This window comes from Solea senegalensis, linkage group LG6, assembly GCF_019176455.1.
Source record: "Solea senegalensis isolate Sse05_10M linkage group LG6, IFAPA_SoseM_1, whole genome shotgun sequence".
NCBI classification, from domain to species: domain Eukaryota; kingdom Metazoa; phylum Chordata; class Actinopteri; order Pleuronectiformes; family Soleidae; genus Solea; species Solea senegalensis.
In genome coordinates this window covers 13,004,128-13,020,824 of record NC_058026.1, presented here as the reverse complement: position 1 = coordinate 13,020,824, position 16,697 = coordinate 13,004,128, and the positions used below count along the sequence as shown (strand labels likewise).

At 41.6% G+C, this 16,697-nt stretch overlaps 1 protein-coding gene across 9 annotated transcripts in view; it reads left to right on the top strand.

Annotated features, from left to right (window-relative positions):
- The window catches only part of adgrl3.1 (adhesion G protein-coupled receptor L3.1), a 107,855-nt gene that overhangs the window by 26,130 nt on the left and 65,028 nt on the right, over positions 1-16,697 (top strand). For all 9 annotated transcript variants that reach the window (XM_044027703.1, XM_044027695.1, XM_044027702.1 and 6 more), the window contains exons 3-4: positions 846-1,011; positions 5,630-5,843. In XM_044027703.1, the coding sequence (XP_043883638.1) occupies positions 852-1,011; positions 5,630-5,843 (374 nt within the window). In that variant the 5' untranslated portion in view covers positions 846-851. The remainder of the gene's footprint in view (positions 1-845; positions 1,012-5,629; positions 5,844-16,697) is intronic.

Below are 16,697 nucleotides of genomic sequence, written 5' to 3'. Positions count from 1 at the left end.
CAGAAGTCTCACATAAATAATGACAGATGTCTAATTACTCATTTCTGTCAAAAATAAGGTCCATGTATGTCCACTATGTACATGAACTGAAAGTGATTAGTTTGATGATTTTCAGCCATATATCACTTTAATTTGACTGACATATATAAAGTACAAGGACGGTCTATTGACTGCCACTCTATTTCCCCTGCATATTCTTCATATTCTAGAGAATAGAGGGTTACTATTATACTATTTAGTCTTGTCATGTGCTCTGTATTTCTCTCACTATTGTTTAAGATTATTATTGATTACTGTCTAGGCTTCTGTGACATAGGTCTACAGGAGCCTTAGTAAAGTGCTGTTTGTTAAAACATCAAACTGCCATTAAAAGCAAACAGAGCAATAGAGTGTTGGGAAAACTTCCCTTTCCATTGCTGCATAGACCTTCTGAGTGTAAGAACATGTTGTTGTTGTTGTTGTTGTTCAAACGGTTCATCAGTAATGATCGGACGGTTGTTAGAGAGGGAATATTTAACAAGTTCTTTCTTTAGATTCAGTTTGTGCAAACGCTGCTCGGCTGTTCAATGCTGTGAATTCCATCCAGTCTCTTGTAAGCGGCTGATAAACAGATGTTTGTTTGTTTGTAAAAATGTGAATGTTAATGGTGGAATGCTTGCCAAAGATGAGTCAAGTGGGTTGGGATGTAGATGAAAGGTGTGTGTGTGTGTGTGTGTGTGTGTGTGCGTAACATGTAGTTGTGTACATGTTACGGACACCGTGCATCCAATTAAAGATTTTAACATTTGAACCTGTATTTCTATGGCACTTGAGTGAATAGTCTGTGTCTGTGGGTCCATTTCCAGGTCTGTATGGTGTCAGGAACACTAAGCTGCGAGAGAAACAGCTCACCACAAGAGCGTCTGGGCTCAACAGGAAGTACCTCCACATCTACTTCCGGGTCAACGTCAGACGTCATGTGGATCAGATGCCTGCTCTTCGTCGCAACTTTGCTTGCTCCACTTGCTATTGGTAAGTTTATTTTTTGTACTTGGCACACAAAAACCAAGTCACTCCAGTTCTTGACACTTGGAAACGCCGTGATAACTTTGTGTATCCTTCTCCTGCTTTGTGAGCATCAACAATCCTTTTTCTCACGTGACCCCTCAAACCCTTACTGACAATTTTATGTGTTTATGTGTGTGAATTGGAAGATAGCCGTCAGTTTTAACTTGATTTTAAATGTTTTTAGCGTTACCATCATTGCACAACAGTGGTTTGTGCTATGGCTCAATGAAAAGGTCGGTTCTTAAGGGGGCTAATCATTTTGACCCTGGTAGTTTTAATTCCTGTGTGCAAAGTCAAATCATGGAAGTATCCAAAAATATAACTAGGATGTTTGAAAAAGCCGTGTTAAAAATTCTTTGCTCTGTTTAAAACAGCACTTGGGAAATACTTTTATTTTTATATTTTTTTATTTAATAATTTAATCCTCAACGGTATCTGTACAGAAATCAAATAATAACTGTATAACTTAACCACCACTACCACAAACAAAAATGTATCCTCTGATATTATTATGCATATATCTATCATATTATTATTATACACTATTTTTCTCTCATTTGTTAACCACATGTCAAATCTTAACCAGTTCCTCTGTTTGAGGTTTGCCTCATTTGAACCAAGTTTTGGTCCACACTCCATCATCTATAAAAACAGTCAAGTACTGTACACCCACATGGTTCGAGATATTACTGTAAAACACACATGCATAAACACACTTGAGCACAAAATCACAGGAAGCACTTACAGGCAGCCAGTCACTGCCACACAAACACCACGGGGCTTTGCTTTAGCACCAAGAGATGTGTTTCAGTCAAAGGTATTTGCATCAATGTCTCCAGAATAAGTCGACATATGCAAATTGTGCTGTTTATACTTAGCGAGGATTAGTTGAAACAAAGAGAGTTTAGCTTGAGGACTCACAGCAGCAAGCACTCGATCTTCTCCAGCAAGCTGCGTCGTGTCATTATTTCAGGGATATGTGAGGATGTATGAAAGAGAAATGGGGGGCATGGGTTTTTGAACAAGAAAATCACAAGAATGTGTTGTTTTTCCTCAGGATTTGATATTCTGGCAGGAACAGTGTTTAATCTGACAGAGTAGATCATGTTGTTGGAAAACGGTATGAAAAATGATAATCGTGCCATGAAAATTACCGCAGAGGTCAAACAAACTGGCAATATGGACATTTCACAGTGATAAAGGATATTGATATTCTTTATTTTCCTTGTCAACAATTAAACAAAATTAAACGAACACTATCTTAGTCTACCTTGCAGGATTTTCTGTCTCACCAAATCTGTGGCTTGCCATGGGATAATTATATATGAAAATAAAGTATAGTATTCTGTCCCCAAGTGCGACGTATTTACAGGTTTGTAATAGTTTTTAGGACAGTGGTTTGAAAAAACATCTGCACACTTTGATCCGTGCAACATTTATTTATTGAGCCAGGAACCTGACTAACAACATGTTCCCTAACCAATAAAAAGGGTGGACTGTGCAGATGGTTTTTGGTCCAGCACCTCCTAAAGCTTTTATGTGGAGAGGAGTAATTTATGTTTAACCTACACTTTTTTTATAACAATGCAGGCACAGAGGTAAGAAGCTGCACTAAAACAGATTTTGACCATAAAGGCAGCAGCTCCCCTGTGTAGATTTAATTCTTTGCCATGTGCCATATTTTTTATTATTTAATTGATGATAAGAAAAACAATTCTACCAACTCCATCCTCCTTTGCATGCACTTTAAAAATATATTTTTGCTCTTCTAACACCCACATGTCAGACACCAGCAGTAGCCAAGCACCGTGGCAGTTCAAATGAGAGATCACCTTTTAAATCTCTCTCCTCCTCTCTTTCACCCTCTGCTTCTGCTTCTTTCCATCTCTCCACCTCTTTCGCCACTCTCTTGTTTTTGGCCCAAATGTAAAAATCAATATCCTTTTGTTTCAGCCCCCAGAGGCAATGAGAGAGTCTGAATAAGACTGTCTGTACTGTCCGTGGCTGCCAAGTTTCTGTCACCACTTACACAACTAATGACAGGCACATTAACATGCACTTGCGAGCCCATACTTTATTGCATGCATGTAAAGCCAGAGAGTTGAATATTGACATGTCCTACACACATGCACGTGTCTGAATGACATGTGCATGGTTGTTTGGCAAACTAGTGACATGATGTGTCGGGTAGTTTAACCAGAGGGCAGTTTTATAGGTGAGGCCGCTCACATAAATTAATAGGTGACAAACAAGACGGGATGGTGTGAGAGATTCAGAGCATTAACTGCCTCTTACGAAGGCAGAGTGGCTTTTAATTGCAATGCAGACAGACCGCGCTCATTTCAATTGTGTCATAACGCTGCCTTTATGCTCAGCGGGGATCCTGTAAGGCGACACTCTTGAAGACATCGGATCCAAAGCCAGCCCAGACGACCGCCTCGCAATAGTGTGTATTGATCCACTGTACGCTTCAATTAACCCCTTCTTCAAAATCCACATTCATTGGTCAGGAAGGCAGACATGACACAGCCATTGGAAAATTAATTAACTGACACTCATATTAACAGAGTAATGACCCACTGCCCTAAGCACTACTACTCTCTTGCAGGCACAAAAACATGCAGGAGGTCCGTTAGATCCTTAGCCACTACTGAGATACAGAGTCGAACTGAATAAAAGGTCTAATCATAGCCCGCAGAGTTGTGTGCATGTGTGCGTGTGTGTGTTCATTAGAGAGGACATTTTCTGTAAATGTCACTTATATATCAGTCTTATCTCTAAGCTAGTGCTTGCCATTATCAATATAATGCCCTCAAGTACCCGCATCATGCAGACATCCACTGAACTTGCTGTGAATTTCTGCCTCCACATGCCACTACTTCCAGCATTTGTATGCGTGTGTGTGTGATGTGGTGAAGGGCAGTATTAAGTTGAGCCCGGGAAGAGTGTCATTGAGCTCATTCAGATTCTTTGCGGCACTCGTGTAACCATGACGCTCCTCCGGCCAACGAGGGAGCCAAGGGAGGGAGGATAGGGTTGCTATGGTCACCGTGACATGGAGAGCAGGGAAGTTGGTGTGGTGTGTCTCACCTTTTGTGGATGTTGTAGGTCTGTGTTTGAAGTGTGCTCGTTCATTTGCTCGCGTATTCTTTTTGCATGTGCTTTAAGACCTTGACGAGACACATTTGTTCAGATTTAATATACTGTTTCTTTATTGAGTGCGAGCAATATGCATTGTGCATATTGCGCCAGACATGGCTCAGATTCCCAAATGTGTCCATTGGACAATAATTGCTTGTGGAACACAATATGAAACAAAGTAAAATGAAGCACAATGCGTTCTGCATAACAGGTACCGCAGAGCCAGACGATATTGACGTGAGGTGAACAACATATGTGAATATCTCAGCTGATCTAGTGTATTAAGGGATGGTGACTACAGCCCCCAGGGCTTGCTGCTCTGGAGAAATAAGAATAACAACAACTTAGCACCACAACAACCAAAATCCCTTGGAGCATCAAGCCCCACAACTGTTGATACGCCAGCACCCAAACTCACAAGCCAATATGTATCTGGTGTTTTAACATACTATAGAAATGAAAACACATGTACTAGTGGAAATTGTGTGACGTTTTTTCTCTCTTGCTCAATGTAGGTTACATTTTTAGGCACAAAATACTACAAATGAGCCCACTGCTTTGATTCTGCAGTTCTCCAAGAGTTTATATTGAGCGCCATTGTGATTCTTTTTCATTTGTGAGACTTAGCATCTTCTTGTCCTGGAATTCAACCCCAAGCAAATAAAATTAAGAAATCATTTCAATTATATTTGCGTTGTCCAAATTCACAAATGCCTGGTGGGCTTTAAAATCGGTGTTTACAATGTGACCTCCTGCAGCAACTCCCCAGAATGAGAGGACCTTGAGTGAATGGTCTGAATTATCATCAGAGTGTGCTGCACTTTTGTCGAAACATCTCGTGTAGCCTTGGAAATTGACGAGACAAGGGAAAGCACATGCGCCATCAAATCACCATCACCACAGATGAGAAGCTGCAAAGGTTTCTGCTGTCTCCTATTAGGAATAATAGTATGGAAAAGATCTGGGACACATCAGTGGATTCACCCTCATTGGAAATAATGACGTTTCCTATTTCAGTACAATAAGGGTGGAAGTAAGCATCACATTCCTAGCTTCTGAGAATAATTCAGCATTGCCATCTTGGAATAATTTCCACAGCACTAATTGCCTGTTGAATTTGCCAGGCAATTATTCTCCACCTAAAATGATGTCTAAACCTGCTAACTGCAAAACTGTAATTATCGAGTCACTTTCTTTGCAACATGTGGACACGCACTTATGGAACATCTCCTGCTGCCTTTGTTGTTTTCCCCTCTGTGGATAATTAGTCAATATGACAGGGGTACAAATACAGTTTCGGTTGAACAAGGCCTGTGCTTGTTCAATTTAGACCTTCATACTTAAACTATATGCAGAGTCGTCAAGTATTTTAGTGGGAAGGAGACACTTTTCATTATATTCAATAACAAATGTATGTATGTGTTTGTGTTTGTGTGTCCAGCCGATGGCCGTGCCCCTATCCCCATGGCAGTGGTGCGCAGGGAGCTGTCCTGTGAATCCTACCCTATAGAGCTGCGCTGCCCAGGCACAGATGTTATCATGATTGAGAGCGCCAACTATGGCCGCACTGATGATAAGATCTGCGACTCTGACCCTGCACAGATGGAGAATACACGTTGCTACCTGCCAGATGCATACAAGATCATGTCTCTCAGGTCAGTTTTCTTTTCTTTCTTGTTTTACTAAATGACTTATGTGAAAAGTTCAAATGCTTATAAAAGTGTGATCTCTTGTGTGAAAAGTTAATCTCAAGTCTTAAATTGGACTACCTGTGTTGCTTTTTTTTTTTTCTTTAATTAAATTTGTCCCATGGTACACTTTGCTATAAAATGTGCAAGGTTGACTCATTGCACACAGAAAAGCCCCAGACAAAACAGGAACACTTGAAATTGCCTCACTTATTTGTACAGCCAAGGAGACGGATACTTCTCTATCTCAGAGAGCCGAGCCGCAGTATATTTGCAGTGTCAACTGTTAAATCTTGTATTCAACCAGGTGAAAATATCAGTGGCAACTTCAGCATTTCTCACCATTTACAAAAGCAACAAAAAGTGACACAGTGTAGCCAGTCGGTGGTTTGTGGAATGGAAAGGAAAAAAAAAATTAGAAAAGTGACTGGAAATTGATAGAAACTACTTTAACCCATGACCCTCACCCCACATGTTTCCACTGCACCACTCTCAGTTCCTATAAATGCACGACAATACCATACAACTGCAGAACCTTATCAGGGAATGGAAAGTCTCACACTAAAGAAACCTCTGAAGTTCTTTTACTCTAAATTATACAAGACCTCATGGTTCATAGACTGCAGCCTAGTGCTAGTTAAGCCCGACCTAGTGCCAGGTTTTGATTGCTTTACAGTCTACAGGTTCGATTTTTCAGGCACAGCTACACTTAACATAATCTGTCTTCTCCAACTGAGTGTAACTCATCTCTGTAAACACAGGAGGGGAAGAAAAGAGAGGCAGGACACATAATGACAGAGATACTGATAAATAAATGTTCCACAGCCTCACATAAATCGTACATTTGTCGAATCAGTCCAGTTACAGTGAATACATAAGCGTGGAAGAAAGCTCAAAATGCTAGTAATAGTATCACAGTAGTACTGTATATGCTGAGTTTTGACTTTTTATGGAAGTATATAACAAACTTTGAAATGTTTACCAACGCCAGTGAGGCAGCTTATTCATTTATTGCACTAAATAAACGTGAAATTTTAAAATTTACTGTCATATGTACCGTCTCTCATCCACGTTATTGACCTTTTTCATTTTTCACTTTGAAAAGTTGCTGTAGAAAAACACATTAGCAAGCGTGAGTAACATCTAATGGAATTCATTCAGACTTTGTTCTTTGTAAAACTCAACACTGCCTTTCCTGACATGTCAAAATGTCTGCTGTGAAAAAGGCACATAATGTGAATATGATGTGGAGTCTCCTCTTTGTGTTGCTGTATATATCACACCACCTGTCTCCGTCATGTGCTGGTGCTCTGATTGTGATTGCTTTGGATTGATTCAGTCCCAAACCACTTGCTCGAGCAGCTGTAGCTTGTGTGGCCACTCTCCGACAGGCCTCGCAATCCATAAATTATACACACGCACACATGCAGATACACACAGTGTGTACCGCACGCCGCATACACTGGCCAGGGGCTACACCAGACTTTAAGCTCCAATTAGCAGAGCCAGAGGCTAAACTTGATCTTGAGGGATCCTCGGTGGAGGTGACTCAGACTGGAAACGACTGTTTATCACATACAGTGTATTTTTGGCTCGTGTGTGTGCGTGTGTGCGTGTGTGTGAGATTGTGCGGCAAAAGGATGCGAATGAGACGTTGCCTGTGCACAAACACAAACAGAACTCTGCCAACACTCTGCTCTTGCACACAGTAGATAATTTAAAAGTTCACAGATATACACACAGTAGATTTCTGAGCGCATCCTCATGTGGGCGGTGTGCACACACTCACACACACACACACACTCACACACATATGCGACACCTCAAACATTTCCCAGTCCTGTTCTGCTTCTCTGCATCGGACATAAGTACCACCATAATCCATTCCCCACAGTCCCCATAGCCCCAGCGAGGGTGCACACTCGTTAGCACTACACACCGGTACACACGTATCCACCACACTCTCACATACACACACTCACCATAGACGCTGGCGTTTTCCCCGCTGCTCTTGGGCAGGAGTCAGATCGGCCAAACAGGGGCGTAGCTATCCCGGGCAACTACATAGGGCTCTTTGCGGGAAAGTGACCACCTTGTTAAGTGTGACTAATGATGTTGATTTATGGCAGTTTTAAAGGGCTCTACTGTAGTGCCAGTGGTGAACTGTTAAAATAATTGTTGAGATCCGGAGGAAGAAGATCGGAGTCAGCTCAGAATCCAAACAAGGGTTTAATCTTGTACAAGGGGAGCATTCACAAAGCAACACACAGGCCAGCTACAAAGTAAAGACTCCCTGTCTTGGAGGAAACACATGGTATTTATCCGTCTCAATGGGTCTGCTATCACCCTGCCATGAGGTGCAGACCCATTGTCTCTATGCACAAGTCACATCGAACAGTTACATTAACAATACAAAGGGTCACAGGTCACATCAAACGGTTGCATTGAACTTTTGTCTTCATGTATTACATGAGGTACATAATTCCCATCACATGAACTGTCAGAATTAATATTTTCTTTTCATTATGACGTTGAATCTGGTGTTACTTACTGGTTTTATTCAGAAGAATTAATTATTATTTTGTGCACCGCCCGGTGGGAGTGGCTTGGCATTTATAAGGCCACTGTTTTGAGCCTGTTGGGTTGGAGAGTTGGTGGCATGTGGTACACAGAAGGTGATCAGAAGAGAGAGAGTATTATTGCTGTGTTTTTGCTTAAGTTCAGGGCTGCTTTAAGAGTTAAAGAGGAACTCTGTTTAGCACATAAACACTCTTGTAAATCTGTAAGTTGCTTTGTTACTTCTACATTGTCTGTGTGCTTTTTTTTGTTACTTTGTAAATATATTATTTATTTATCATTATGTCTAATGTTCGTGTGAGTGTGTGTGTGTTGGGGCATTAACAGAAAAGCCGGCATGTGGACGTCAGTGGCGCAAGTCGACAAGTCGTGTGTGTTTTTTCCCTCTCTCTTTGTGTGCGCTTGTGTACACAAAGCAATCTCTCTGATTTAATTGAGAGTTGGGTCATTGCACCACACTGGGGTTAGAGGTTCCGAGTGTGGCAGCAGGCGAGTCCAGTGGGGGTGTGTACCAGGGGGTGGAGGCAATGCCATCGAGTCCATCTGCCCTGGGAGCGGGTACAATGGAGATGCTGAGCTTTGGTGGAGGGTTTCAGATGAGCTGGGGGGGGGGAAGAACCCCTCCAGGGTTGCGGACAAAGCTCTGACTAGAGCTGGGTGAGAGAGATCTTAGTCTGTTGTGCCCATGAAGCCTATATATATCTTACTATACATACTGACTGTTCATGTTTCATTAATAACATTAGTAAAAGTTGCTCCTTGTTGGACAGCTGTGTTCCTCGTCGGTGTCAATGTGATGATGTCATCAAGCGACTCGACACCGTGTGTGTTTGCACTTGTTGGTGTGTGGTGAATTTGCTCTTGCTCAAATTGCAGTAAGGTTGTGTGTGTAAATGTGTGTGAATTTCTTTCTTGCCAGAACAATCCTGTTGGTCAGTCTGTTTCTGACTGTCTAGTTTCCACTTTCTCATTCTCTCTATGTCTGTATCGTCTTTGGCTTTCAAGTCCAGCTCAACCGGCTGATAAAATCAGAGCATGTTCCGCCTGCCCAGTGTTTCCTCACTATCACATTCTCTCTTTGTTTTCCTCTCCACCTCTCTCTCCAAGGCCTCTGTGTGTGTTTGGGCGTGTGTGTGTGTGTGTGCGTGTGTGTGTGTGTGCCATACCACATAATTGGTCTTGATATCAAAGCCTCATATCTCCAGAGGGTTTCACAAGGCTTCTCAAGCAACCGAGAGAGGACCTGATATCGCTGCATTTCCCAGATTATCTCCCCGTTGGGATACACTGAGTTGAAGGGGAAACGAAGCTATGGCCATGAAAGTTAGCCTTAATCTATTTTAGCGATACACTGGCCTCAGTTAAATGATTCACTCGTTGTTTTTTTTTTTCTAATCAAGTATAGAACTAAAGCCCTTCCACTTCAAAATGGCCACTATCCAGTCCACTCTTAATTTCAACTTAATTCAAGTTGAGGTTTAGTTTTGTTGTTTAATTAGGAAATTGCTAAATTTGGCTCAGTATGGCACAAGTCGCCTCCATTTCCTCAAATGAGGATCGTTTTCATTGTACTTTCATAAAGCAGCCATGTCAGTTGCGAGCTATAGGGTGTAGTTGAGACTGCATTAAAATGTCACAGGGGAGCGTTATGTCAGGGAAACAGACAATTTGGGTTGTTCACTTCTGCAAAGGCAGAACACTGCAAGCCAAAATAGTGGCATGCCTGCGAGTCGCAGTGATCAACCAACATAAAAGTGACTTGATGGCTCCTATGGAGATGCTTCTCAATGCACTCCTTGTCCCATACTGATACTTGAGTGCTTTGTGAACTGAGTACCTTTCAGCGCACTCTCCCCCATATACACACGCACACACACACATACACACAGACGTTCAGTCACTCGAGGCTGTAAGTGTGGACACTGCAGAATGTGTAGGCATTGCACACAGGCACAGAGACTCTGTTTTGCTCACACTGCCACAGCTACCATGTTGGAAAATTACTTCTGGACTTCAAACAGACTTTCCCCTGACACCTCTAGACCGCCGCTCCCACCTTGTCACCTTGTTTGCCCTCCCTGTCTGTCTTCCTTTCGCTCTCCTTTCTTCCTGCCTATTGCTTATCTCCCTTTCCTCCTCCCTCCCATCCCTCTTGAAGAAGTCCCTCAACACAACGGGAAACTACTTTGACAAGAAAGACCAGGGCGAAGAGCTGTTTCCCCTTTTCTTCTTCTCCCCTTCTCCCCCTTTATTTGTTTGTCACTCTCACTGTCATGTTCCCTTTCTTCTTCTTCACTATTTGTTGTCATTTTCAGCTCCCTTTTCTGTTTTTGCCATTCACTGTTGCTCAGGGGAAAGGCGGGGCTTATAATGTGTATAATATATTCTCCAAGTAAATGCTTCATGGCTGAAGGCTAAAGTATGATCCCTCTATAAAGCCTTAGCATTTAGTGGCCACCGGGATCCATATGTTACTTCTAAACACTGTGTGCACACGTGCATAGTTTCCCCCCACACATGCATGTATGATCATGTGTGCTTCCTCAGGTCGTCACACACTCTCTTACCGATACACAGACAGACAATAGTCAAAGAGAAACTGAAAGAGTTGCACATCACTTCTCAAGCTTGGTCAACTTCTTATGGCAGCCTGCCTTTTTAGTCTCAGCCTTCAAAGCACCAAGCGAGTGCACCAGTGTGCACATGCGTAAATGCATACATCTCACGTTCTGTGCTTTTGTATCTGTGCATGTGTGGTAGACAGTGTTCACCCACACCTTTGAACCATTCTCACTTGAGACTGAAAAGAAACCTCTGAAGTTCTTTTCCTTTTGACTGAATTATAGAAAAGCTTTTGATTTGCAGACCAATGCTAGCCAAGTTCTGCAGTCCCACAACTGTGTGAACAATGAATTATGCCATAAAGGAACTTTTTAAGTCCTACTTGCCCTTACTCTGCTGTCTTCATTTGGGTCTAATTCCAGAGGGTGAAGACAAGAGAGGCAAGGCACATAATAACAGAGATGCAGATGAGAGATGAGTAAATGGTCTACCCGAACACATTTCACAACACAGTTCAGTAACAGCAATGTAGTAGCGTGGTAATAACTTTGAAATATTATGGTAATACTGGCTGTTACCTCCTTGCATAAATCATATATGTGTTACACTGTAGCAAATTACTTGTATATTCTACAGCAAATGGCTGGCAAAAAAGTTAATAAAAATAAAGTCTTGTAAATGTGCTTGTTACAGGGTTTCGCTGTAAACAGGTACAGGTTTTTGCTATATACCAATTACAGCACATTATTGCTTTTCCAACTGAAACTTTACAACATTATCTTGTATTATATTCAGCGTACAGTATTTACTTGGCAATTCGAATTGCCGATAGTTTGCTGTTATTTATCCATAAGACATACAATTAGTTCTTGTAAAACATTTGCTGATTATTGTTTTAATTATATATATGTGTATATATATATATGTATATATATATATATATATATATATATATACATAGTTTGTAATATCATTTTTATTTCTATTACCATATATTGTATTACCTTGAACAATTATTTAAACATTGTATATTAACGTATAAAAGTAAGCGTTGTGAGAAAAAAAAATATAAATGTTATAAAAGTTCAGGACCTCATTTTTTTCTTTACTGAAATAGTAAAACACTACTTTTTCCTTAGCATTTTTAAACAATAACATGAAAATGTTATGTAAATACCTCTTGTATTCACACTAAGAACCTTTTGCATGGGGAGTCTTTTGCATATGACTGACGCTTGAATCTAGTCAAATTCCATTTCAAATCTGAGAAGAGAATAGACGGCGATCCATCGGCTTAGTGGATCTGGAAAACACAAAATCACATAAGCTGCTCACTGCAAAACCTGAAAACATGGCTAGTTTTAGTTGTGGTGTCCACTCAAATTAAACCAGGAAGTGGTTCTTCACAATGACTGATGCTTGAGCCACACTGAATGTAGAAGCTCAGTGCCCGTATTAGTCAATCGTGCTGTCCATACTGAGCAGCACACTCAAGTGCCAGCACATGATAACTTGTCATCCGTTTCAGGCTCTGGTCAATTTTAGCACACACAGTGTTGTCGAAGGAGAAGGAGAATTACACCATACCAACTGACATGTAAAAGTAGAGAGGGGCAGGGAAACAGTTCTTGTTATGGTCAGACATGCTTTTGTTCTATCGTGGATTTTTTAGTCACAAGAATGTGAAGTTACTAATAAATAGATATGAAGACTGGCAAAATCCCTATTTTGTAAAAAAAAAAATGTTTTCACTAGTTACCTAGTTGCAGTTGGCAGCAAAAACAAAAATGCCATCTTGAATCCAAAAGCACAACAATGACAAGGCTTTTATTTCATCATTTTGGTTATGCCATTGCTAAAGACGACTATTTTACACACCGCAAAGATGTAAAAGGCAGCCAGGCTAACAAACGGAACCAATCTAAGCTTCCATAAATGAACAGTGCAATTATTCCAAATCACACATATAACAACATTAGTAATATATAATAAAAGCTTCCCTTATTAGCGTCAGTGGATTCATTTAATAAACGTAATTCAGCTACTCTAATGAATTTGACCTTAATGCAGTTCGTAGTAAATTATTTGTGTACCGCAAGACCAACCAAAATTATGAAAAATACAGTTGTATACATACACAGAGAAGAGAATGTGTCTGTTACGTATTATGTCTGAATGTGACATGTAAATAATATTAGCTTTCTTTGATGTTGTATGTCACATTAGCGTAAGCATCACTTGAGTGGGTTAAAGATAGTGGACTGAAACCAAACTCTGTATACAACTTGACTTATGGCTGATTAAAATGAAGAGTAATAATAGTAATAATAATAATAATGATGATGATAATGATCATGATAAGGTCACTCATAAAAATGAAATATATTACACTGAGCTGAGAGCTTCACGTCTGCTCCGTCTGTCTGTATTAGCGCAGACGTTACCGATCACATTTCCTCCGGAGCTTGTTAATGGTGAAATTAGCATAATGAGGTAAACTAACGCTGTGAAACTTTTGGTTTAATGCTGAAATGTTTCCCCCCAAAAAACTTCATGTGACGACACGCAAACCTGACAGACGAACGTTCAGCTCATATCAGGTCTCTCCCCTCCTCTCCTCTGTGTGCCTGCACCATTAGGTCTTAAAACTGCTTCCTGGAGTTTCACTTGAATGCATTTAAGTGTAAAACACCTCATCTACAGCCAGAACACAGATCCCACTGTATATAGTAAGGTATATTTCTGTGATAAAATATTGCCAGTTACTATTATTGTTTTTACCCATGATGCCCATGATGCATCATAAATTACAAGATTTTGAAGTAGTGTTACAGTCCTGTGCTTTGGGTGTGTCTCGTGGCGGCGGACTCAACAGGATATCAGCAATTATATCTCGTTAATAAATCCACCACTTAGTGTTGCTGTTTTGTATCTGTTATTTTGTCTTCTCCCTCCAATATTCGGCTTCCCACTGAATGAGGTTATATCTGGAAATGTCCTACTTAATATGTGTACGGGCGTCTATGCGCGTGTGCAAGTGTGTGCTGCCACCCTTATAGTCACCATGGTTACAGGAGATGCCCTGAGGCACCCTAGGGGCCCAACTGTCACCGCTGCTCAGCGCAGTAATTAGGGCCGACACACATGCATGTCATGCATGCATACGTACGCACAGAGACTGATGCAGATAGGTGCATATATTGAGGGAGAACACGAAAGGGAAGACAATTAAAAATGGGACATTACATATAGTCTTCCCTGAAAATAGATCCAGCGACATTGAGCTCAAAGGTTCGTCACCTCATATATCTCTGTCCTTAAGCCTGTTCCCCTCCACCGGCACACTCACACACCAATATAAAAAAATAACTTCACCCTGAGTGACAACTGTTGTTCCTCAAAAACCTCTGGATTTCCACTTGTCAAAGTCTCCTCTGTCTGACCCGTTTCTCCTGCCGCGACAGCTCTGCTAACCTTTAGTTATCATGCTTCACTGAGCACCTAAGCTATGTGGCTGCCTGAGAATGGTAAGAGAATGAGAATGGTCTAGACGCCACACACCCCCTCGATTTCATTCTCTCTCTCTCCCTCTCTCTCTGTCTCCCACACACAGACACCAAGTCTGACACATATCGGAGACAAACATGTGAGTCATTGCCTCACACACACACACACACACACTGGCATGTAGGCAGTGACTGAAGTGAGACGTTGACATTGACACTGAAGTGCACAACCAGACCAGGACATAAGGAACTGCCCCTTTTCTCCTGCACATGCACACACAGCACCCAGTCTGACTAAATCCTCCAAGAGACAGCTTTGTTTTTGCTGTGGCTTGATCATTTTGATGGTGATGGTGATGGTGTCTTACACGCTCCTCTGCTTTTCACCAACCAGAAGAGACGGCCCAGCTGTCTGAAATGCTGCTCGTCTCTTAGCATTTAGGGGGATTTGCATTTTGCGCCAGCAGGTGGTCTGTGCTTAAATTGTGGAGAAAGAGGTGTCACATAGAGAAGAGGACACGCAAATGTGAGGTAGTGAGAAGCACGGTGATACCAGCAGAGGAATGTTGCTAGGTGGATTCAGGAGGAAGACTCCCCAACTGTGTCCTGGAATCGGACGACATAGAAGTTGCCATGGTTACCAGTGGAAGAGGAGAGGAGAGATGGCGGAGTTTAGAAACTGTAGCTAGTTGGCTGTCAGCCTGCCTGCAAGATAGAGGGCATACAATGTTTTCTGTGCATTATTTCATCTGCATTGCACAAGAAAGTGCATAATACATAAGTGAATTATGCCAAAATCTCCTGTAGAGGATAATGTTTCAAATATGATTTGCTATCAACAACAAACCTTTAAATTAAATTAAACTAAAACAGCATTTTTTTTTCGGCCCTGCGATGGACTGGTGACCAGCCAGTGACTCTCATACTCACACCTACGGTCAATTTAGAGTGTCCAAGTAAAACTGCATGTTTTTTTAACTCTGAGGAAGCCGGGGTATCTGGTGAGAACATGCAGACTCCTCACAGACAGGCTATCATTCGAACCAGGATTTGAACCACTGACCTTCTTGCTGTGAGGCACAAATGCTAGGCGCTGTGCCGCTGTGGGAACATTACAGCAATTTTTGCTGCAAGTTTTCTTCACACATTCACACATGTTCACACCTATTTTATATATTGTCCTGACAATGTCACAGTCATTATACAGGGTGCAGAGTAGTGACACACTGTTTTCAATTTGCATACAGACACTTGTTCCCTTCACCACGATGTGTCAGTGCAAGTGTATCATTTTATTGACTTGGCTGTAAGTCGTCAGTTATCTGTCATTTCCCATCCTGCAGGTCATCAGGTCATATAGTGTTTGCATGAGAATGTCAGGGTATACAATTTCTTTGACAGAAGCTATACATTGGACCCACAGCATCTACATATGATATTCTTACTTCTAAAAATGGGTGAGAGTGACATCCTGTAGCCAAATATTAATAATGCAACACATTTCAAAGCTTTTTCCCAGTCGGGAAAACAACATTATTTCACCTGTGGCCTGTCTAACAGGCTGTGCGAGAACTGACAGACATGCAGGTAGCACCGAGATGTATATTGGTGTTTGTGTGTGTGTGTGTGGGGGCGAAAAAGAAAGAAACAGATCTGTCACTTTTTTTTTTTTTTATTCAATGTGTGGTATGGTGCTGCTGGCACAGGAGGCGATATGTCTGCTTCACTATACCCCATGGTCGACACAGACACAGATTAGTCTCACAAAGTCTCACACAAGAATACACACAAACACACACTACTTCCGTCTCGCCCCCCCCTTACTTTTGTCAGTTGCAATCCCTGCATCACTCTTCATTTTACTTACTTCATCCCATTTCCTCTGAATCCCTCCTCATGCTCCCTCCCTGCGCACGTTTCATTCCCCCGTTCAACATCCGTTCCCATCACTCCATTTGTCCATCTCCAAACAGCCCACTATATATGTGTGTATAATGACATCAGGGAGCTAATAAAGCTGAAACAAGGCCAGTAGTGGGAGAATCTCATATGTCATGGTGGTGTGTGTGTTTGTGTGTCAGAGAGTGAAAGAGAGAGAGAGTGATAGACAGGGAGAGTGTATGGCCAGACTAACAGCTTCTTATCCTGTAGCGAGATACAGTAACTATGCTCTGCT